Source organism: Cyanistes caeruleus, unplaced genomic scaffold (genome assembly GCF_971803275.1).
Source record: "Cyanistes caeruleus unplaced genomic scaffold, bCyaCae1.hap1.1 HAP1_SCAFFOLD_336, whole genome shotgun sequence".
NCBI lineage: Eukaryota > Metazoa > Chordata > Aves > Passeriformes > Paridae > Cyanistes > Cyanistes caeruleus.
The window spans coordinates 5,651-29,696 of NW_028256104.1; the positions used below are offsets into that span (position 1 = coordinate 5,651).

Consider the following 24,046-nt stretch of genomic DNA (forward strand, 5'->3'; position numbering starts at 1 on the left):
GAATATTGAATGCTTCAATTTCCTCTCTGTTACTACATCACAGTGCTCAAGGCCACTTCAGTGCCTATTTGTCATGCTTGTGAGCACCTGAAATCTGATTTTTCTTACTCACCGTGCAGCCTCCGCAAACACCAATATAGAAAGATCCGTAATGGGATTGGAAAGTTTAGTGAACGCGACACTTAATCAGTGCCATGAAATTTGTTTTAGCTATACTTTCATATACAATCAGAACAAGAGGTACTATTTTAATTTTCCAAGGTGACACAGAGTTATTAGAAACCTATCCTTACATATTGAGGCAAAGTGGGCTGTGGGTTTCATTTCCATCTAAAGTGGGAGCATAATGGAGTACCAATCCTGAAAGAAGACTGGGATTGGGACATTATCTGGTGTAATATTCCAATTCTGCTTGGTAGTTGACAGGGATTCACAAGGAAACTCAAACCATGTACCCCATGTCATCAAGTAGCCAAACAGAAGGTGTATTTTGTTATTTTCCTTGGTCAGCATTGAGATTTCCCTTTTTCTTCCAGGCTCCTGAGCTCTCCCTTTCCCTGTGTGTGGCTCAGCTGCTCTGCTGACATTTGGTTGTGGAACAGCAGTTGTACGTTGGGGACCAGCTCAGTGGAAATTGCAGAATGTGCTGCTTTTAGCTAAGTTACTGAAATGTTCATTTCAATTCTATGTCTTGGGAGTGGAAAAAGGAGAAAACACACTGAGCAGAGCATCTTTCCCAGCTCCTCCTCCCTTTACATGGCTGCCCTTGTTCAGCAGGGATAGAGAATGAGTTGTGTCTTTGTGGAAGTAGTCTGGTAGCAAACATAATCTCTGTTCATCACTTCTTGGCTGTTGTCCATCCATCCCTTCAAATTATTCTGCATTATTTTGATCATTTTCTCAATTTGGAATACAGAAAGATGGTCCCTCTGTTCCTGCTCCTTTCCACACTGTTCAGTTCTTGTGTGGTTCAGGTCATGGTTGATCTGGAAGTACATGCACAGAAGGGGTTTGTGTGTGTGTGTGTAGATGTTGATCTTTGTATGCATTGTGATTTTTATTCAGCATCTGAATCCTAGCAAATTTTCCCCCATAAAGCCTTAGTTTCATTTTCAAAGACCCCAACCTTGTTGAAAATCAGATGAGTTTGGATATTAAGAGGTAAATTCCAGCATTACCTGACTGTACAGTTTTAGAAGGCATTGTCATTGTGGCAGAATAAGGGACTAGCAGAGCTGGCAAAAGAAACCAGAGCCTCACCCACCAGAACCAACACATCCTTTGGATCTGCTACTGATATATTTTAAGCTGTTTTCTGTCCAGGAGCAGTGGTACCTACAACATTTGACCTGTTTCTGCTGGTACAGGCAGAAACTTTCAGCAGATGGAGGTGGTGAGCAACAAATTCTGAATCACTGGTTCAGCAAATGCCCAACCTTTTTTTAACAGCTTTGATTTTCTGCATTACTTTGACTCTTAATTTTTCTTTTTACTTTTTTAATTTTTTTTTTTTTGGCATCTGTTAAACTACTTGTAAAAGAGAAGCAGATCTGGAGAGTAATGGAGTGAAATTATTAGCCTTTTAGAATCAGATGATAATTAAGCCAACATGAGAAGATCACTAACTATAAATAATGCCAGAGAAAGTAAATTCACTAATTCTTATTTACATTATGGAGACTTTTGGAGCCCTTTGTACTCTTTGAGGCCATAAGATCTCTAAAGTTCATACTGAAAATGAGAATAGGCCTTTTAAATAGTTTTATTTAAACAGTTTAACCATCTTCATTAAAACATTTCAAGAGCAGCAGTGTTTTCCTAACAGTAGTGATATTTCAAGTAATTTTTCCTGTGCATTTCCCAAAGCTGAGCCACTTGAGGAGAGGCAAGCACACCAAGATGGCAGAGAGAAACAATTCCTGCAGAGAAGAGGATCTGCTCATTTACAATACATTGGTGACAGCTGCCATGTGCCAAAGGATTGTGTGATGGAGGACACGGCAATGTTGTGGCATTTGCTGGAATGCAGAGGCTCCCCATAACGTACATTTTGTTTCTGCTCCATCTCATTGCAGAGGCTAAAATAAGCACTAACATGTTTTATGTAGCAGAAAAGTGGTCTTTGATTTTCCTGCTGCCTCTGGCTGGTTTCAGCTCAGTTTTGTGCAGCACAGGAACATTGTGGGTTGCTGCTGTTGGCCGTTTCTCTTTGGGACTGTCTTGCTGGCCACTGCTTGTGCTTGACCTATGCTTGGCTGCTCCAGGGTTGGTGTTTCACAGTGCTGTAGATACTGAGAGTTCCAGAGACTGCCTCTTACATCAGCCAGAAACTCTCACTTATCCTGTTATCTTTCACAGCACCTGTTATTAAAGCCTGTCTTTTCCACTCAGGTTTTCTTTGAGCAGTGTAGCAAATAAAAATAATCGGTTGCAGTGGTAACAAAACAACACACAATAGGACCTTGCTCCCTGCAGCCTGGTGCCTATTTCCCATGGATATATCTTGAATCACTTTGTTATACCTCTTACCACGATGCTAAAACTTCTGTTGTGCATTTCTGACACTCTAATGGTTGTATATGCATGTATTTAGTATATTCTCAGGCTCCAAGCACTAGAAGCACCACAGGTTCTTTAAATGTTACCCTTGAAAACTTCAGCATCTCTTCTTTTTATTATTTTTATTATTTTTGTTATTTTTATTTATTATTTTTGTTATTCTTTTTACACTGCTGCTGGTGTCTTTGGGAGACATTTATTAATTAAGGTACAGATATCCTCTTTCACTGTTACCTAGTTTGGCATTCACAATCTCAAGTCCCTCTCCATCATTTCATTTGCACAGACGCAGTAGTTAAGATAATATACTTCTCTACTTGTAATATTCTTCTAAGTTATAACTTTTAACAGATTTCCCACCCAGCCAGATGTTTCAAACAAAATTCAGGGAATCTTGACTGTTCCTATTTTTTAAAATCCCCTTTATAGGCCTGTTGGGTTCCTGCTTTCTCCAGGAATCTTTTGTGCTCCCCTCTTGATATGCATACCTGGATGCCCCTCATCTTGTCTGGCATAATAGATCCTGGCATGACCAAAAGTTTGGGTTTTTCCTGTGAAGTCCTTGCATTTTTCTTTTTTATTTTATTCTACAAACTTTCTTTCCAGAGAGCCCTAAGCTCATCATTTCATAAAATCATGGGAAAAATTAGATTGAAAAGGACTTTTTGAGTTATTTGATAGATCTTCTATTTTCAAAGCAAGGCTGACTTCAAAGTTAGACCCAACTGGGCCCTCACTCTGTCAAGTTCTGAGTCTCTCAAGGAAGAGGCTTCCACAGCTTCCCTGGCTGACCTGTTCCAGTGCTTAACCGTGCTTGTGATGAGAAACTTTCTTCCTTAAGTAAAAGAAAATAAAGATTCAATTATTGCACCTTGTGCTTTTTGCTGCTTGTGCTTTCATTGTGTGTCCCTTGGGAAAGCCTGGCTTTACCATTCCATGGAGTTGTTGTGAGATTGCTGTTGGATTTCCACCTTCTTGGCTCCATTTTAACCATCCCACTTCCTACAGCCTGTCCTGGGTGTCCTGTGTTCCAACCCTCCTGCTGTCCCAGTGGCTCTTGGCAGAGATTATTGTTGCTAAAGTCACTGTTTTTTTTAATATAAAGGATTAATTTGAAACTAAAGAGTGAAAAGATCCTCCTGATCTTTATTTTTTACTGTTTAGTAAAGATGTTGTTATCCTTCTCTCATGCCGCATTTTTTCACCTGACATAGAGTTGGTATTTTAGATTAAAATGAGCTCTGAGCATTCATGTTTTCTCTACTTATTTGTTTGGAGACTTCATTTTGCTGCTTTTCATACCAAAGATGTTATTTCCCTAGGAAAACTGAGCTTCATGGCACCCTTTCAGGATAGAGCACAGCTGTCTGATCTTATCTGAGCCTGACAGATTCCTACCCTTCCCACCAAACTCCACTGTCTTATTGAAATAATTACCTGTTCATGCAATCTTTGCATTTAAAAATGATCTGCATACATATGCTTGGAAAGTAGGGCTTATTTTAATAACGTGAAGGAAACACAATAAGATGTTGGAGAGAGATGCCATTACAAGTAGAATTACTTTTATTACTTCCTTGTTCCATCACCCATTTCAGTGTAATTGTCTTATTTATATTGGCTCCTCCTTTGGAAGAACACATAGCGATTTCCAAATTGTTAATTAAAATCTCACAACACTTCTGTGATGTGAATGACCTAAATGAAAGAGAGTAGATAAGGCCTTTCTAAAGCAACTATTGTCTTAAGTATTTTGCTACATTTTATCTATCACCAAAACATAGATCACTTTTTTTTTGGTTCACCATAGTTTACTTCTATCAAGATGTCAAATCCTTACAAAGAGAGAGATTTCTTGGCATCATGGGGAATATCCCCCATGGTGGGCTGCTGGTTACTCTTTATTCATCCATGTCTTCTCTTTCTCCTTCCTCTTCTGAGGAAGCCTGTGCTCCTTGCTGTACAATGTCAAAAGTGGGATTAATCTTCAAGATTTCTAAAACTTTGTATTATGTTGTAACTGCTGAAGGAATTCACTTGAAATAGAACCTGGGCTGCCTGGATATGAATGTATATTCAAATTTTGAGAAGGTTTTTGAAGAAATACATCCAGAGCAGCCAGTTTAGTTCTTCTCACTATTAAGAAATGGGTTTTTCCCCCCTAAGCTTTCATGAAACTCTATGGTATTTTTTATCTCAGTAATAATTTTCTTTTCTTCCCTCACACGCCACATGTTGATTCATTCAAAACATTTTTCTTCAACCTTCAAAGGATTCCTGGTGTAAGAGATCTCCCAGATCTCTTGCCTTTGTAGCATGCTGTCTATTTTAGCTAATTTTACATAAATTCTTTCTCTTCGCCGTGTATTATTCAGTAGCTCTTCCTATTAATCAAGACATCATTCTCTCTTTACAAAGGTGTTTTTTAGGCAGTCAGTTTAAGTTTTATATAAATTTTGGTGTTATTCTCTTAGTGCAACCGGCCAGAGCACAGAAACATGTCAGGGACTGCTCACACTCCAGGCTCTTTCGCTTGTCTGCCCTAATAAACTTCCATTGATGAATTCTCTTCCTTTCTTCTCCCTCTGTTTTGCCCCATCCTTTCCCTCCCTCCATCTCCTCCTGTGTTTGGCACTTAGGATATTGTTCAGGCCCTGAGCAGAGGAGCTCACTTTTCGTTTTCCCAAGCTTCCACCCACCTCCCTTCTCTCCTGCCAATGCACACACATGGTGCATTCATACACATGTCAGTATGATGCTGGAATCTTGGAGAGATAGATTTGAAAAAGGTAAAGAAAATAATTAAATACTTGTATCTTGAGATGGCTGTGGAAGAGAACTTCCAGCTTAGTGTTTGCAGTTTATTGTTTAAATTAGTAACAAAAATAGTTTATTTTAGCAAATGTAATCACATTTTGCAAACAAATACAGATTTTTGTAAAGAAGCAGATTTTCCATGAAAGGAAACTTCTGTTTTGTAGAACAGCAGTGAAAATAGAAGGCAACATATGAAACTACTTTGACTTACATTATGATTAATTCATAAATAACTAAGAACTATGTTCAAATGCTTCTTTAAACTTAACCTGTAAAATCAAACATGATTTATTCACTTTTCTTGGTGCTGTTTTTATATAGTGATGTAGCAGGCTACGTACAATGATTTACACAAAGTACTATGCTTGGATTATTTTAACAATAATTTAATAGAATCTGAGGCCAAATGGTGTATATCTCACTGTTTCTGCTTTATTCATGCATCATAAATTGAATAGCCAAGTGTTTACAGGAAAACAAAGCTGGGATTGGCATCAGGCATGCCTCTGTTCATACATACAGAACAGAATGTGCTCACAAGTAAGTCAATATCCCCAATATCTGCAGAACAAGAGGCTGTTTGGCACCTCTGGAAAAACTCACATCATTCCAATGCCTCATTGGTCAATTACCTCAAGTGAGGTACTTGCTCTCAGACACCCTCAAGATTTTGACTTTTATATTTTGCATGCCATGAATAACGCTGCTCCATGATTAAAAAATAGGTCTGATAAGACACACAAGCTCATACAGTAAAAACTCAGTAAAATACCTAATGATGATGAGCTCTTTATATGTGCAATCCAAGCCCTCAATTCATCTGTGTCTCCAGAAATTAAATTCTTTTTTTTTCCCTTGATTTATAGAAAATCCATTACAGAGTAACAGCTCAATCCTATATCTTTTTTTTTTTTTTCTTCTCCTGGGGTTAGAGAAGTTTTACATTACAAATAAATTTCAGCAAAGTTAAGGACTTGTCCCCAGTTCTCCTCATTTAAATACACAGAGTTACACATATATAAATGTTCCTCAGAGAAATCACGGTTATAATTGCTTTGGATAGACATTATCTGTCTATACCATAAATATTTGGGCCACAGTGCTCTGGGGTCTAATTTCTGCCATGATCAATCAGTGTTACTGAAACTCCTGCATTATTTAGTAATTGAAACCCTGAGAAAATCTCCAAGCCCAGTTGAATTCAACAGTTTATCCTGAGTAAAGAGAGAATTTAATGGTACGCTGAGCCACATTAAACAGGAGAGAAGGCTAAGTTGTTAGGGCCTGCTCCTGCTTTTGTCATTGAAAAGCATTTGGTATAAACCCTTTGCAAAACTAGGGAGATAAAATCCTCATTAGAGGGAGAACATCAAATTCCTATAGGATTGTAGAAATTATTCATGAGAGTTTCGAGTTATGAGATTTCAGCTCATACTTTGGTACAAAAATGGACCTCACATTTTGTACTCATTTCCTTTAACAACTAAGTATAAAGATATCTTATTAAATCCAAATATATTTCATTTGCCAAGAGCTACACTAAAAACTCTTAAAACTGCAAAAAAATCCTTTTTTGAAAACCTGAAATAAATAATTTTATTGTCTTTCCTACAAAATTCAAAATTCAGAGCATACTCAATGCAAAATTTTCCTACAATTGTTTGAAACTGCATTATGTTTTGCCATTTTAGGGTATCATATGAAATGATACAGCTAAATGAATAAATTAGTGTTAATTGTCTATAAAGAGGTCAGATGTTTTGGTTTAATGTGTTCATAAGAATGTTGGGCTGAACTGTAAGATCAGCTTTAATTGTGAAGTAAATGACTTTTTAAAAAACAATTTTTTTCAAATTGATTTAAAAAATATCCAGGAAGGTATGTTTGTAGAACTCTATACCCACACATAGAGGCTGACACAACACAAAAATTAAAAAACACTGTACAAAGCTATAAAGAGTTCCAGCTTCACAAATCAGTGCCAAAGCAAAGACCATGATCTGGCAGCAACTGAAAGTTCCCCATTAAAAAAAGAGATTAATGATAGAAACCTAAAAACAAGAATCTCCTCTCAATCCAGGAAAATATATCCTGTAGCTTTTAATAACTGAAGAGACTGACGTGATGTGGAATCGCTGAGATTTTGCTTTGTTGGAATTCAAAGGAAGAGCTCACTGCATTTCTGTAGGTACAGCAGATTTTTCCTCATTGTGCTACAGAAAAAGTGGCCACTGTTATGTTGAGCAGGGGAAAAGGGAAACTGAAAAGGTGAAGTTGTGTAGGAGTATACCACGACCTTGCTCTTGCCAAGTTCCTCATAACGACTGCCAGATTTTGCTTTGCACTTATGTAGGACAAGGAGAGAAAACTCTGGACAGAAAAGAAAGTGAACAACACAGAGCTGCTTCTTCAGCCCTCACTCCTGGCCAGAGCAGCAAGGCTGGCCAGGAGCACTGCACAGATGGCATCAGGGGAGGAAAAAGGAAAGTTTTCCTTGCAGCACTTGGAGTGGTTACAGTTACAGAGTGCCTCCCCAAATAACGAGTTTAGATTAATTAAAGCCTAATTAATTGTATTATAAATAGCTATAAAAAACATTGCAAAATTAACCTATCTCTGTGTTTCTTAAACCTCAGCATTACTGGGGTTTAAGATTTTAGCTTGCTGCTTCACTAATATCCAAATCTGAAAACAGAAAATCTTATTTGCCTTTTACAGTTACTTCTGAAAAAAAGTATACAAGTTAGTAAACTGAGGGGAGATAAACAACCTCAGTGATGTACGGGGCAGCTATGGAACTACCTGGGTGATGGGTAAAAGCCCTTGGGAAACCCTCCTTGCCCGGCAGATTTAGGAATATCCTGTGCTATTTAAAGGACTGGCACGACTCGCCCTGTTCATAAGAAAAGAGCATCGCTTACACTGCACTTCTCCCCTTTCCTCTCCTGTGCTGGATACATCCCGTGCCGCAGCGCCTGTGCACAGCCAACCGGGCTGCTTTCGCTGGAAGTTTTCCGACTTTCTGTGAGCACCTCAAAATAATCTTCCAGCATGGCTGAGACCTCTCAAGCATGTCAGCTGTCGGCATGGGCCGTGTCCCCGGGGGCTGGCGTGCAGCCGGAGGAGTGGGCGGCAGCGAGCGCTGCGTGCAGCCCGGGCTGCGCTGGAGGCGTCGGGCACGGCGTGTTCACGGCAGCTTCCCCTGACAGGGGACACCGTGTGTTTGGAAGTTCAAGTTTCATCATGCGACACAGGTTTAGGAGGCATCAGGATCAGGGCTTGGCTGCTGAGGTTTAACATTTCTCGCGCTAAAATAGCTGCCGCACCAGGTGCAACCGTGGTGCCTCAACGGAGGCAGCGAATTTCATTTGCAAAACACCCTGAAAAAAACCCTCACAATATGAAACAAAGCGTATAGGCTTAAAAAGTAACTCTTTTAGGACTGTGCTATCTAAATGTAAAGGTGCAGCACGAGTGAGGCGATGTTACCCAGAGCAGTGGTACAGTCAGAGCAGGAGTGCTGCGAGACCCTCAGCCTGTTCAGAGTCCGGTTACGGCTGGACCAGGTGATGGTTTCTCTTTTTCTCGGTGCTGTTCGATGGATAAAAACACAGGTTAGGAGGTACCAAGGACAGCACTGAACCCTCGGCTGGTTCAATCCCAAACCAGCGGGGGATACCAATAACCACCCTCCCCAACAGAGCCGCAAGAGGCGTGCAGAAGCCGGCCCTTACCCGCTGCCGCTGGTCGCTGAGGCAGAAGGTGCAGATGGACCGGGGCGCGGAGGCAGCTGGTGGCGAGCAGGGCTGCGGGCAGGGCTGAGCGGGCTGCGGGCAGGGCTGAGCGGGCTGCGGGCAGGGCTGCGGGCAGGGCTGCGGACAAGGCTGCGGACAAGGCTGCGGGCAGGGCTGCTCGGCGGCGGCCGCCTCGTCCTGCCGGCGCTGCTGCAGCAGCAGCACGTTGGCCAGGTGCGAGATGTAGCTGGACGCCAGGCGCAGCGTCTCCACCTTGGAGAGGCGGCGGTCGGCCGGGCGGGTGGGGATGAGCCGGCGGAGGGCGCCGAAGGCCGTGTTGACGCTGTGCGTGCGGTCCCGCTCCCGCGCGTTGGCCGCCGCCCGCCGCCCGCCGCCGCCCCGCGCCCGCCGCCGCCGCCCCGCGCCCGCCGCGCCCCGCGCCTGCCCCGCGCCCGCCGCGCCCCCGCCGCCCCGCATGGCGCCCGCCGCCGCCCCGCCGCTCCATCACTTTTATGCGCGGCAGGTGCCGCATCGCCCCTGCTCGCCCCGTGTCCCGCCGGCCGCGCTTGGCGGCTGCTCTCGGCCGGGGGCCGCCGCCGCCGCACCTGTCGCGGCCCCGGGCTCGGCACCGGCCCCGCGGAAAACCCCCGCTCCTCCTCCTCCCGCTGCCGGGGGGGCCTCGCCTGCGGCTCCCGCATCCACCGGTGTGACCGAGCCGTGGCTCCTCGTGGGATGGATGTACAAACCTCTGCGGTTTTTGCCCGCTCTGCACCCCCGTACTCCATATCTTTTCCAGCCGTGTGTATGTGTGTGTGTGTATGTATGTCACAGGATCATTCAGGCTGGAAGAGACCTCGGAGATCATCGAGTCCAACCTTTGACCGGTGGACAAGTTGGTGACCTTGTCAGCTAAACAACAGCACTGAATGTCATATCCAGCTGTTTCTTGAACACCTCCGGGGGTGGTGATTCCACAACCCCCCCGGGCAGCGCCTTCCAATGCTTGACAGCTTTTCATGTCATGAAATTCTTCCTGATGCCCAGCCTGAACTTGGAGGCTATATCCTCTTGTCCCTTCACTAGTTACCTTGGAGAAGATGCTGGCCCCCTCCTGACTACAACTTCCTTTGAGGTTATATTTTGGCTGGAGTGGGCTAATAGATCAAGAATGGAGGTGGATTTCATTGCCTTCCCCAGGCAACACTAGACACACATACAAATCCAATTTCTCATTCTGTTCAGAATGAGTGTCTGCCTCAATCATTTACTTATTAAAAGGTCATCATAAGCACTAATTGATTACACCTCTTTTCTTCATAAAAATTTGACATCCTGTCTGAGCTCAGAGACTCATGAAAGGTCATGGCACAGGTTTACTCAAATGACTCATCACTACCTGATTAAGCAGCCTCAACTGACTCTTTTTCTGTGGTCCTGGAAGCTTATGCGGTGGCCTAAATATGAATCCTTCTTCCCAAATCAGGGCTGGATTAGCAGAGTCATATCTCTCTAATCATGGGTGCACACACTAAGGGTAGGCAGCTGCTTAGACATGTCTGGCTGGGACTCGTGTCCTCTCAAAATACAGCTGGTACCAACTGGCAGGGCTACATCTCTTCAGTACATTCCTCTGCTGGGATGGTAAAGTGCTGGTTTATGTTGGTTGCACTTTCTGTTTGGGCAGAAGTTGTAAGAAAAAATGGACAAACAGCTCTGTCAGCCAATTGCAGCTGTATTCTACCTTGGCCTATTAATGAGCAACACTTCTTTCATGTGACTTTCCTTTGTATTTCTTGGGAGAAAGAGGGGGAAAGTCTTTTGATTTCCCATTGGATCATGTTTTGGAGATTTTTTTTTTTTCTGTAGCAAATTATTGCTGCAATAAAATTAGCTTGAGGTTGAGGTGTTTGATAGCAAAGGCTGAAGAAATGCAAGGGCTGGATGGGCAGGTGTATGTCATGCTCCTGGTTTAAAGGAATTCATTTGCAATGACAGCAGGATGTGGCCCTTCATCACCAGATGTTGGGGAAAGCTGTGTTCAAAGTCATGCAATTTTCCTAAAGTTTGTGAATAACCATATCCTACTCTCACAGTAGGATATTCTGTCTCCTTAAGCTTTCAAAAGTTACATGATCTAGAAAGTTCTGGAGTTGAATTTCAATCCTTACAAGTGCTGCTATTTTGAAGTCTCCAGGTAAGCCTGTTCTGTCCTCCATGCAGGTTTCTTCCTTTTTGTCACCTCCAATATTTCTAGAATGAGATTCCTGACCAGACAAAGCCAACGACAAAACTCCCATTGACTTTAATGGGGGTAGGATTTCACCCTTGATATGTTCTGGTAGCTGAGCACTGGAGATAATTGATTCTTTGTCAGACTCACTCATTTGCTTACCAGAGTTTTCCTGTTCTTAGCATCTCAGTTTCTTGGTTTATTTTTGTTTTTTTTTTTTTTCACTGGAAGTAAATCAAAACAAAATCAACCCCCTTCAACAAAAAGAACCCCGAGACAAGACTAAAACTGGTGTTCTCAAAGTCAGAATTTATGGTTTATTTATAAACCAAGAATGAGAAAAGGAAGAAGTGATACTCAGGGAGAAAATGAGGCTGTGTCTGCAGAGAAAACCAGAATGATTTTCTGTGACTTTACAGCAATAGCTAATTTGGGGGTTAAGGAGAAAGAGGTGGCTGAACAATTCTTGTTCTGTTTCCAGGGCAGTTGGAAATAGTAATGCAAGAAATGTTTTGTTGTTTTTTTTTTTTTTGTTAGATAAGGAGTGTTGTAAAAAGGCCAAAATGCTGGTGACTTTAATTACTAGGTTATTGATTGGGATAATATTTATGCAAGTGCTAGGGGGAGCATATTCCTCAAGGAAGGTGCAGCATTGCTGTTATTTTACAATTTGCTGAATCGTTAATAGCAAGCAAGAATGGAGCTGCATGAATGCAAAGCAGAAGAGTGGGCAATATCTTATGTGCAGTGATAAGGTTTTGCCTGAAATTTGCCTTCGTGCTACATGGAGAAAGTTATCTGATAGCCATTGTAAGGAAGCATTCAACAGTATTCAAAAGACTGGAAATATGAAGTATCTCACTGATTAGTTGCAGTCTAGTGGCTGGTATTTCTTTAATTTGCTTTTATTTTTTTGAAGAGCAGCGTTAATAGGAAATAAAAAAAAAAGAATTCAGGAGAAGGCAATTTGGAAAAGCTATACCTATGAAAAGAGCAAGTTATTTAGAGGATAACAAAAGAAGCAAATCTAAATTAGCAGCGCTGAATGTCTCTGGTCACAGCCCAGAAACCTTCCAAATGTATTTCCATTAAATAGGGAGTATAACACAGAATTGTTCACTTGTTCAAAAAAAAGAAGACATCCAGAGACAAAATGCCTTTAAAAAGAAGTACTTGAATGTTTGCAGCTTCATTCTGGGCCTGCAGGTCACACTGACTTCAGTGAGACACTTGTTTATTCAAGAGCAGAAGTATGGCAGCATCCTATGGACAAAATTTTTGTTTTTATTTTTCCCAACAGCTCATATTTTTCTGCCTCACTCCATGCTGCTTCTTGCCACACACTATGTTTTTGAAGGATTATGCTCTGTTTGCCTTCTCCATCAAAGCCATTCCACATACACATGTATTTTTATTCCTGCATACAACATTGCTCACACAGATGAGAAGATATTTCTGTGTTGTAGGCAAAAGCAGCACAGATCTTGTACAGATTTCCAAACTGCAGTTTTTATCTGTTTTACTAAGTAGGATACTTCTGCAGTGCTTACCTGATGAAGCAGCTGCATGCAGTACTTCAATCACATTTGACAGAAGGGAGAGTCCAGCTCTAACAAAGAGAAACAAATACAGGATGCTGATGGCTGGAAATGTCTGCAGAGCTGAAAATAATATATTTGACAAAGTGTTATCAATTATGTGTTTGTCTCAGACTTTGGCAGTGACAGCTGCTACTGTCCTGCACAAACCTGGGTGATGGAGTTGTCATTTTATTGCAATTTTTAATAAATGTGACTGCCATAAAATACCTGTTGATTGAAGAGTGTTTCAAGTGTCATTTTACTCTATACGGGTTCTTGAAGGGAGTGATTTTAAGGAGAAAAGATTGAGGAGTAGTCAAAATATGGGATGGTGCAAGAGAATTTTTTGGAGAAGGAGGGCTTGTGCAGAGCATATTAAATGAGGAAAGGTTAATCAGGAGGTGGACTTAAGGCTTCATGTGTTAAAATCCTGCCAGGTGGGATGGTGAACCTTTCAGATTGTAATAAATATCCTGCACACATATTGAACCCTCAGTCTGCTACTAGAGTGCAAGTTCCCAGGCAGGGGAGGAGCAGGAGCAGCTCTGCCCTGCACTGCTGGTAGTTGATTAATGTGGGATCTAACAAGTCCCTTCTTGATATTCCAGCCAGCCAGATTTAGCATGACACTTATCTCTTCACTTGCAATCTCTTCACTTACAATCTCTGTTCTTCATCTGAATTGATCTGTGCCATGATTCTCCGGTGTGTTAATGAGTTTTATGTGTGGTGGAGTGCTGGAGGCCTTCTTAAACGCCAGGGACATCCTGCCTACTGCATTTTATTTATACACCCACTCTGTTATTCTTGACAAAAAGAAGCTGAGTTGTTTATCTTTAAGTTTTTGACAAAAAATTTGTCTTACAGTAATTTTCTCTGCTCTGGCTGCCCACAGAAGAAAATCCAAATATATTATTCACCTGCTGTTTCAAAACCATTTAAACTTGCCAAGTCTAAGTGGTGTTTTACACCATTGTGCTGATACTCTCAAAGTTGTTATTAACTGCCTCAGAAGTAATTTTTGATTGTGGTTGAATTCAGCAGAAAGATGACAAGGCATGTTCTTTTCTCTGTCAGGCTGAAGCAAAGTAAGGACAATACGCCTGCCCTTGGAAACAAAATGTTTTGGAAGCAGTGTTTCTGTTTTGTTCATTAAAGCTGCCAGAGCCCTCCCTTACCTGCTGCCTTATTTCACTGCTTTTTAAATCCATCCTGACAGAGCTTGGTTAGTGTTTGGGAAGATGTTGTCTAGAACATTCAGCTGTTGTGCATGGTTTGGGAGCTGAGATCCTTTGCTAATCCATTTGGAAATCCCTGTGTTGGTGAGAAACCAGACCTTAGATGAAGCTGTGGCTGCTTGGGTCTCTCTGTGTAGCTGGTTGGCTTGCCAGGAGGGGCTCTCTCACTCCCCTGTACTTTGCCTCAAACATGGATCTGTGCTTCAAACATGCACACACACATGCAGAAGTGTGTATTCAGCTTGGTTTTGTTGGGAAAAGGGACTGGCAGCACCACCCAGCAAGGTATCGTGCTCTTCAAACTCTTCTCATCACAAAGCACCACCAGTCTGTGCTCTCTGCCCACTTCCAGATGCTGTCACACAATGGTCAGTCAGTGGAATGTTTTTGCCTTTTCAGAGACTAAGGGTTGCTAGGTCTGTTTTGCAATATCTCATGATCCAGGCTCACCAGCTTGGATCACTGATGGAAATCCAGCTTTTCTGGAGTTTTCTAGGTCACTGAGAAGCAGAATGTAAAGTATTAAATAGGCATTGAATTTTCACACAGACTACTTTGTTTACTTTCTTTTCTTTTCTTTTCTTTTCTTTTCTTTTCTTTTCTTTTCTTTTCTTTTCTTTTCTTTTCTTTTCTTTTCTTTTCTTTTCTTTTCTTTTCTTTTCTTTTCTTTTCTTTTCTTTTCTTTTCTTTTCTTTTCTTCTCTTCTTTTCTTTTCTTTTCTTTTCTTTTCTTTTCTTTTCTTTTCTTTTCTTTTCTTTTCTTTTCTTTTCTTTTCTTTTCTTTTCTTTTCTTTTCTTTTCTTTTCTTTTCTTTTCTTTTCTTTTCTTTTCTTTTCTTTTCTTTTCTTTTCTTTTCTTTTCTTTTCTTTTCTTTTCTTTTCTTTTCTTTTCTTTTCTTTTCTTGTAAAGGTGGGATGCTGCTGTAGAAATGCAACTGGATTTTAGTTATAAAAAATACTCAGCTACTGTAATAATGAACAGGAATATGAGACATAGAATCATCCAGTTGTGTGGAACAGCTATTGCAGATACTTCAAAATGCCTATTGCAATTTGATTTGTTCCGTCTTCCTTGCCCAATCATAGTTACATCTGCCAAAAAAAGCTTTTTTTCACCCCATACTTCTACTTTTACAATATCATTTTATGAAGAGCACTATACTGCACAAGATTTTGTAGGTACTTTAAAGAATGTATTTCCAACAATATCTTTAAAGTGCTTAGAGCTGACTAATCCAAAGATATCCCAAAGCCCATGAAAGAAATATAATTGATTGTATAATTACCACAGCTTCTGCACTATCACTGCAGCTGAAGTTGTTTGTATGGTTTCTGTCCCTCTTCTCAGCTTCTAGAGTCTCCTCCTATGAAGATACTCAAAATCTGACATTCTTTAAGTACTTCACTTTGTTCTCCTTAGTGCTTCAATTCCACACGAGCATTTCTGTTAGCAAAGATATCTCTGATCATGATTCCGTAGTTCAAATTAGATTAAAGGACAGATTCAATTTCAGTCACTCAGGTTCAGGTCAGAGCTGACTCCACTGCCTCCAGCTGAGTCAATCTGTCCCTGCACCAGTGTAGCTGGTGGCATCATCAGAACAATAATAAGCTTTAAGCTGCTGTTGGAAATATTTTATTGATATTAGAGGCTGCACAAATGTAAATTCCTTCATGCTCTCAATTTCTGCCTGACAAGTTCAAATGGAATATATGACTGTGTACAAAAACATAAAGCTGTTTCAGTTTCAAATGTGTGTTGTAAAGAAGACAGCCAACTTTTCAGGGCCTTGTGATCCTACAGTTTATAATAAAATTGTCTCATCCCTGAACTTTTACTCACATTTGAGGCAGGGGTAGTAGATACTTTTATCTTCAGACAGGGATGTGGAAATTTTCTAAAAAGTTCCTTTAATCAATCACTTATTAAACCTGAAAGTTTTAATGTGGTAATTTCGCAAGTTGGAAAAAATTAAACCAAAGCAATGATCTACTTAAAATAGAATTTACTCTAAAATAGAGTAATTGAAAAGAGTGCTTTGGAAGCCAAAATCCACAGCTGTTGGTGAAGATGTATTCAGTGGTTCTTTGGAGCTGAACTAATACAGTTTAATAAATAATACGTGAATTACAGCAAACAAAGAGTTTACTGTCTGAAAGCTTAAAAGAATATTCTGTTATGCCAAACAAACATGGAATAATGCCAGTATTATACTTTTGGAATGAGCTTCTAGCTCTGTCAGAGTAGATAGTATCATGTAATATAAGTCTAACTAAGCTAGTTACATTAGGAATCTGTGCAGACCAAAACAATCTCACGTGTAGTGCAAGTATAAGAATTAATTTTTTTCCTGTGGTTTTATACCTATAGAATCTTTATCTTGATCCTGTTATATGGTAAGTCTTTTACACAGATTAGAGATTGCACACCAAAGATCAAGCTCAGACACAGAAAACCCTCCGTGAAGATTTCTTGACCTTTCTTGGGGTGCCTATGGGGATATCACTTGGGAAAGATAAATAATTCTCATTAAGATTCCTGCTGACAGTTGGCAGGCCAGGTGGTCCTCCAGAACACAAGAGCAAGGTCTCTCATCCTGAGTCTTTAAAGATTGTGCAAGTATGAAGAGGCTTATTGGTGCTCTGAATTAAACCAAACTCTTTGTTTTAGTTTCAACGAGAGCTGTTTGCCTTCTGTTTTCTGCACACGCCCTGATGTCTCCCTGAAATTTTCCCAATTTGCTCTCAACCTTGCAGCACATTTTGGAGCCCTGTAGAATTCTTCTTTTGTGCTTCTCTTTAGTTCAAAACAACCAGAGTTTCCAACCTGCCTTGTGGGGTCGCCTTAGGCTGGAATGGACCACTGCCCACTGTCCAAAACACTTCTGTCACAGTGCTGCTGCTGGGTCTCCCCCAGAGATATAGAGCATTTCCTTGCCTCAAATACTGACTCATGTCACAGGCTGTCCTTTCTCACTTCACACTGTTGCTAACTGCTCTCTGCCCAAGATTCCTGCTTCACTCTGGGTCAGCACACATGGCCAAGGTGTTTCAAACACTGTCCCAGAACTATGGCTTGTGTATGACCTCTGTTATGTGCAAAGTAAGCCCTGCATCTTTGCTAAAAAGCTCTCTAGTTAAGTGATTAAACTTACTAAAGCACTTCCTGAATGGAGATCTTAAAAAATTTTAATCTTTTTAAAATGAATGACATTTAAATTCATTTATTGCTTTTGTCAATTCCGTCTAAACCTCCAGTGCAATTATTGATGTTACTTACAGGGAGAGAGAACAGTAAGTCAACTGTGTTTGTATGGATAGAGTACATAAAATTTCTTGGTGTGTTTATTATCAGTTCTTATTTGTCCTGCTGAACTTGCTGGTTCTTTTGGACACTTTGCTCTCTGTAGTAACCCACTGCCAAATCTTATAAAACAACATTTCCTTTTATATCAAGAATACTACCAGAACCTTGTAAAAAGGAATTCTGTTCTTGTGTCTGGCATTAAGAAAGCGTGGTTAAAGAAACTGCAGTTTGACATATCCATCAACTATATTAAAAATTACTACATACAGGAAATAATGGCTTTCCTCTGAGATCATTAAAATGAAATTCTTGACTTGTCTTGGGATCTTTGAAGGTGTGGAGAGGCAGACTTGCACAGTTCTGTGCCTGTTAGGCGCATATCTGCATGCTGACCTGCCTTCCAGGCAGACCTGAATAAGTTGCTTGCCTGAAAGGTGCTGTACAAAGGCTCATAACTCACTTTCCAGGCAGACAAGAACAGATACTTGTCTGGGAGACAGCCCTTTGTTGATAACCTGCCTCCAAGGCAGATCTGTCTAGTTATCTCTGCTGTCTTTGAAGCAGCTCCACACAGAGTTGTGTGTCCTTAGCGGGCTCGCTGCTGCGTGCCTGGGAGGTACTCGGGCTGATCATCTTCATTCTAGAAAATCCTGAGCAATTAGTTACCCCAAACAGCATCTCTCCAAAAGGGATATTTACAATATGAACTTGCAAATGCGTTTAGTTCTGACTGATCATTGTGTCTGGTGTTATCTTTTAACCTCCCACGTGTAAGGACTGTAACAAACATCCCTCTTCCACATTTTGAGAAATAAAATAAAGAACTTGTTAAAAATTTCTGCTAATGTAGCACAGAGCTTGCACATGCTGGTTTCTGTGGCAGTAATCAGGCTGCCAACTTGCTGAAGGGAAAGAAGGGAGTAGGGAGACTTTTTAAAAAATAATTCAAAATTGCTATGCTGTGTTGAAGGACTAAAGGGAAGGTGGACACTATTCCAATGTTCAGTCTTAAAAATGGCATCTAATTATTATGTCAGGGATCCAGTTCTCAGTCACTTATACAACATCATAAGTGCTACATGCTCATTTCTAATCAAAGAAGTGCTTTATTTTACTGGAAAAGAAAAGAGTAATTACTAGTTAACTGTAAAATACATTTCAGTTTCTTTTCCTTTCTTAGAGAAATTGAGATTGCAAGTAAGATATTAGACTTGAGAAAAAAGATTCATATACTTCAAGGCTATAAACCAGCATCAGTTAAATCACCTGATAAAGGATAGATCAGGTATTAAGCATTTTTATGTTTGGTGCAATATTGTTGTGCACGTATATCAGTGTAATTCTGCAGTAGGTTGGTTGCAGTCGGTTATAATCAGTCTGGCAGGCATGGAATGAGCCCAGAATTAGGCTCTTATTTTAGTTCTGCTTGTGTTTTGTGGAGGAAGCAGGAATTTAACTTTAGATATGTTAGTCCTGGATACAGTGTGACACATCCCATGTGTTTGGAAAACATTATGTTAACTCAGGAAGTGCAGCAGTTCACAGTAGGTACTGCAGTACCTGTTGGTCCTACTCTGTTTCTTCCTGTAGTCTGATCCAGTTCAGTTCTGGACTAACATCTGCTGTCAGGGATAATTTCTCCCTCTTCCAGTCCCCTTAAGCCGCTCAGCTAGGGCACTCTGCATAAAGAGCACTTAGGGGTGGTGCCCTTTGTCTCAGCAAAGGTAGAATGCAGGAGCACTTTGCTGTAGGAAGACACATGTCCAGTGCAAGCTGTTCCCAGCTGGTGGCTGGCCCAGAGTGATTTGGATCACAGCCCTGGATGCATGGAACCTGGGGTTTCTGCTGCACAGTTCTGCACGTGGGCTGGGGATTTAGGAGGATATTCCCCCTCTCCTTATAGGCACTCTGGTGCCTCTGTATCATAGAAGAAACATGATTAAAAAAGACAGTCTTGTACTTGGAAAGGAAAGCAGTGAATTTTTTATTAGTGATTTAATTCTGATCTAGGCTAGTTTCATAGGCTTTCTTCTCCCTCTTCTGCCTAAATTAATTTCACTCATTGGGCATGAGGAATGGAAATTAGGAGCCTGAAGACATGCTGTGATATCCAGAAATACAGGTATGATCCCCATTTTTTTTTCCCTCATCTTTCTTTCCCTCAACCTCTTTCACCCCATCTTTATTCCAGCATATTTTGACTAATGATTGTGGCTGAAGAAATTGAAATCTGCTCCTGGGTATTTCTCAAGCAGACTAAGTTTGTCAGCTAAATTATTCATTGTGAAATAGCTCCTCAGAGGCAAGGACTATACTTAGTGTAATGGTGACCGGACTGCACCTTTGGGTACTGCCACAAGAGTCAGATGCAGTGTTGACAACATTCACAGTTCCAAAGGAGCACAAATGACAGCACAGATCTCTCCATCACACACAGGTGAGGAGGAGCTGAAAAGCAAGACCTGCTCATGAGACGAGATTTGGGTGCTGAGAGTGGAGCAAATGCCCAGTTACAAATAAAAGCTGCAAGTGCTAAAATGTAATCAAACTGGGTATAATATTTGGGTGTAGGATATTTATTAAAATTCTGCCTTCATGGGACATAGCTGTGTCCAATCACTTTCCCAGCCTGTATTTAATCAGGTGACTTTGCTGTTCATAAACCAGACTGAGATTGCTGCAAGTCACCAGATGTCCTGGTGCTATGTGCCACTAACTGGAGCAGCTTTTGATCAGCAGGACTGGAACCATACTTATTTGAGTTCATATTTTGCTTTCTGAAAGACCTGAAAATGTTTATAATAAAATGATGTGCTGTTGCACATGTATCAGTTGATAACAGGTGGCAAGTTACTGATCCAAATATATTTAAATAATTTTTGAGAAGTAATTTGAATAGTACATTTGAAACATCAAACTTTATTGAAAAAAATGTACAAACCTCAGTCTTCACCAAAGACTTTGAAGGGATTAATAGGAATCAATTACTTAGGAAGAAATTCTTCCCTGTGAGGGTTGGGGACCCTGGCACAGGTTGCCCAGAGAAGCTGTGGCTGCCTCATCCCTGGAACTGTTCAAAGCCAGATTGGATGGGGCTTGGAGCAACCTGGTCTAGTGGAAGGTGATGAGCTTTAAGGTCTTTTCCAACCCAAACCATTCTACAATTCTATGACTTTCTTTTCATTGGTGCAGTGTACTTTCCTAACTCAGCATTTTGGAATTTGCCAAATGTGTTGCACAAAAATCCTCTGATGCTCATCTATGTTTATTTTGAGAAACATCAAGCACTAAAGACTTTAAAAGATGTGGACAGAAGAAAAAAAGATACTGAAATCCAGTGACTGTGTTAGGGAACTGAATCTGCAGTAGACATGGGTAACCAAAACTCTGAACCCTCCATGCTTTAGTGAATTCAATAATGAATGAAGGGTAACACAGATCTGAGCTCTCCATAGTTATTAGTTTGGGTTTTGTGATGCTGAAGTCCCTGCCAGGCTTTTGCTGATACCGTCCATGTTTTTCATCTCTATCCTGCATAACAAAATATTTCCTCACACAGCATGCCATGGTCTCCTATATACAGTAAGAATGATGAGTGCAATTACCAGCTGGGAGTGAAGTGGAAAAACCTCAGCTTGTCCTCAGTTCATAACCCTTCACTGGATCAAATCAGACACTCAGGGCATTTTAGAAACTCAGGCCAGCTTCTTATGCACAGCATTTTTTACACCTTGGTCAAGGTTACTTTGTGGGGTGTGAATACCCATTCTGATGCAGTGGGTAGAGAGTAAATTGCCTAGAAGTGCTATTTTAGACATGAATGGAGAATATTTACTTCCACCCTTTACTTGGGCCAGATTTTTTCTCAGGCATTATGTTTTCAGGGTGAGCTATGACCTGTTTTTCATTTTCTCCTGGCTGTTTCTCTCAAAAAATGGGTCTATCTCTGTGCTCCTTTCCAAATGAAATCCCACTGCTCATCCTGTTTTTAAATCAAATCAGCATTCCACCCCATCTCCCTTTTGCCACCTGAGATGTAATAATTTAAATGCTTTGGGAAGGAAAAACAGCCAGTAAATGTAGTGATGGAGGGAAATGTGTTAGAGTCAACATTAGTCCTACAAAATGCAGAAGTCCTGGATTCTAGATTCTTGTGATTTTGTGCTCGTTTTGGAGTTGGGTTATGACTGAGCTCTGATTCATGCTGCAGTTTTTTCTTGTCAGGGCTGTGAAGTTTATTATCACTGTCTAGGTGTTTGTACTGATAAACTGTGTTAGGGATACAGGGCCTTTGAGTCTCTGCTGGGTTTGGCTAAACTAGCTCAAAGATTTAAACACCACTGAGTGGACTGCCAGACACAGGCACACAAGCAAGCTGCTTGCATAAGTTGTTTTCCCCTGAAAACCCATTCAAAAAGCCTAACTCATTTCACCCCTCCCTGAACTGTACACTTTCCATAGGCCCTGTTTGTCCCTGACATCCCTTTAAAGCTGGAGCTAAGCTTGCTCTGCCTTTGCTCCATTGATCTGACTGACATCAGTCATCAGTCTGACTTGTAACCATGCAGCCTTTGCCTGTCCTGGGACCTCAAAACTGCTCCCACCTGGTTTCTATACCTTCAGCAGGGCTCTGGCTTTGGCCTTGCAGCACCATTTCTCTGCTGCATCTTTTCAGTAAGAGCGGATCCATCCTGGTACAATGTGTGGGCCCATTCTCCCTGTCCCTGTTGGCCTTTGCTGGGTTTAAGCTCACCAGAAACACACAACACAATAGCAGGCAAGCAAATCAAGCCATACTTTTCTGCAAAATAATTAAAGTCTTCCCCACTTCTAACACAGCATGTAAGGAATACATTTTCCATTTCCATGTGCTGAATTTGTCTCTCACTATTACATCATCTCTGAACTACGGGCTCTCTTCTCTTGGTGCATGTCCAGGAGTGCACCTTGCCCAAAGGCAAGATGGCAGCTTTTGCTCAATCTGAGTTTACTTGTAGATTGGAGAGCATGAAAAAAAATGTGCTACCGGCATGGCCAGCAGCTAAATGTCAAAATTTGGCTCTAAGACAATACTACTTAAACTATTTCTCTAAGTAAGTACTCCTTACACAAGGAGGGATTGAAGGATCAGACTCATAGCATTGTAAAATCACTCTCTTAGGAATATTCAGAATTGCCTAGAACATTTTGAATCTAATTCTCAAAACCCTCAGGCAGCTTTGAATATCTCAGCTCTAATACATTGCAATAACAGACACTGATATAAAAAAATGAGAGGGTGATCCTCTGTTCTACCCAGGCGATTTCCCCGCTCAGGGCCGGCCGGGGGCTCTGCTCCTGGGCAGGGCTGCACAGGGGTCACTCAAGGAGTGCCCACAGGAGCCCGGGGTCATCCAGCTGCCCCAAACCTGTGCTCTGCTCTTCTAAGGGACGTTTTGGTGGCAGGTGTCGCTTCTCCATCAGCAGACAGACCGGCTTTCCCTGCCCGAGCTGCCGCTGTGCCGCCCCCGCTGCCTGCAGCGGGCTGGAAACCTCCAGTATAGAGACAACCTCGAGACAGCGCAGAATTTCACCCCGATCTCTGCATTAGATGGATTTTAAATGTCTTTTATCTTACTTTCTCAGATGTATTTCCTTAGGGAAAAATTTAATAGCTTCCGAAGGCGCTGGGACTCGCTTTTCTGTGCGCAGAGGATGCGGATGGCCGGGACGCGCTTCCCCCGCTGCGGCAGCCGGGCTGCGGCGGCTCCCAGCGCGGGCACCACGAGATGGCACTGCGCTCCTGCTCTTCCGCAGCCTCGGCTCCAGCTTAACCTTGCTGCAAGTTAAGGATTTCTTCTCAGCAAAGATTTTATTTTCCCGTCAAAAAAACTGAAGGGAAAGATTGTTTTTATTTTTTTTTTTAATTTTTTTTTAATTTTTTTTTTTTTTTTTTTAAATATAGAGGCTGTAAAAAAAGCTGGCGGAAACTTCAGAGTTTGAAGGGGCGACTTGGGAGGATGTTTTTTGTAGTGTGTCACCCAGTTCACCACCTCAGGTCACCCCGCAGCTGCAAATCTTGCAGTTGTGCAGAGGGACTGAAAATGTCCCACAAATATTAGAATCTGGTCACCTGGTTGTATGCCAAACTCACATATTTTGTAACTGTGATAATTGGTTTCCTTTTGAAGAAAGGTTTTTCACCTAATACATCTTCCTGTTTCGTTTTTTCCTACATTTTTATTTGTTTTTCTTTAATTCCAAAATCTCTAAGGGATACAGTCAAGTCTCTGATTGAGAACAGGGCTGGGATGGGGTGGGTAGTTGGGGCAGGATAAAAGAGTTATTTTTTCTCTTGTGCTATCAACTGAAGAACACCTTGGAATGTTTGAGATTAAATTATTTTATAAATATTTTATAACAAGACTATAAACACTAAACCAATCACTTTGTAAATACTTGTTTGTAGGAATCATGTGTTTAATTCCTTCTGCTGAGTGTCTGAGGACAACACAGGAATAAGTTCAGTGCAAGTAGGACAAATTCCCTATGCCATCAGTTTTCTCCAGTAGTTAATATTACATTTAAACTGAAAATGATGGAA

General features: G+C 41.3%; 1 protein-coding gene across 1 annotated transcript; it reads right to left on the reverse strand.

Annotated features, from left to right (window-relative positions):
* Nucleotides 1–5,376: 5,376 nt before the first annotated feature.
* LOC147645431 (basic helix-loop-helix transcription factor scleraxis-like) lies at nucleotides 5,377–9,587 on the reverse strand. Its single transcript, XM_086874630.1, has 2 exons — nucleotides 9,111–9,587; nucleotides 5,377–8,967 (listed from the first exon to the last, which is right to left on the reverse strand). Exons 1-2 carry the CDS (start codon nucleotides 9,585–9,587, stop codon nucleotides 8,917–8,919), a joined length of 528 nt encoding a protein of 175 aa, XP_086730756.1. The 3' UTR covers nucleotides 5,377–8,916.
* Between the last annotated feature and the right edge of the window lie 14,459 nt (nucleotides 9,588–24,046).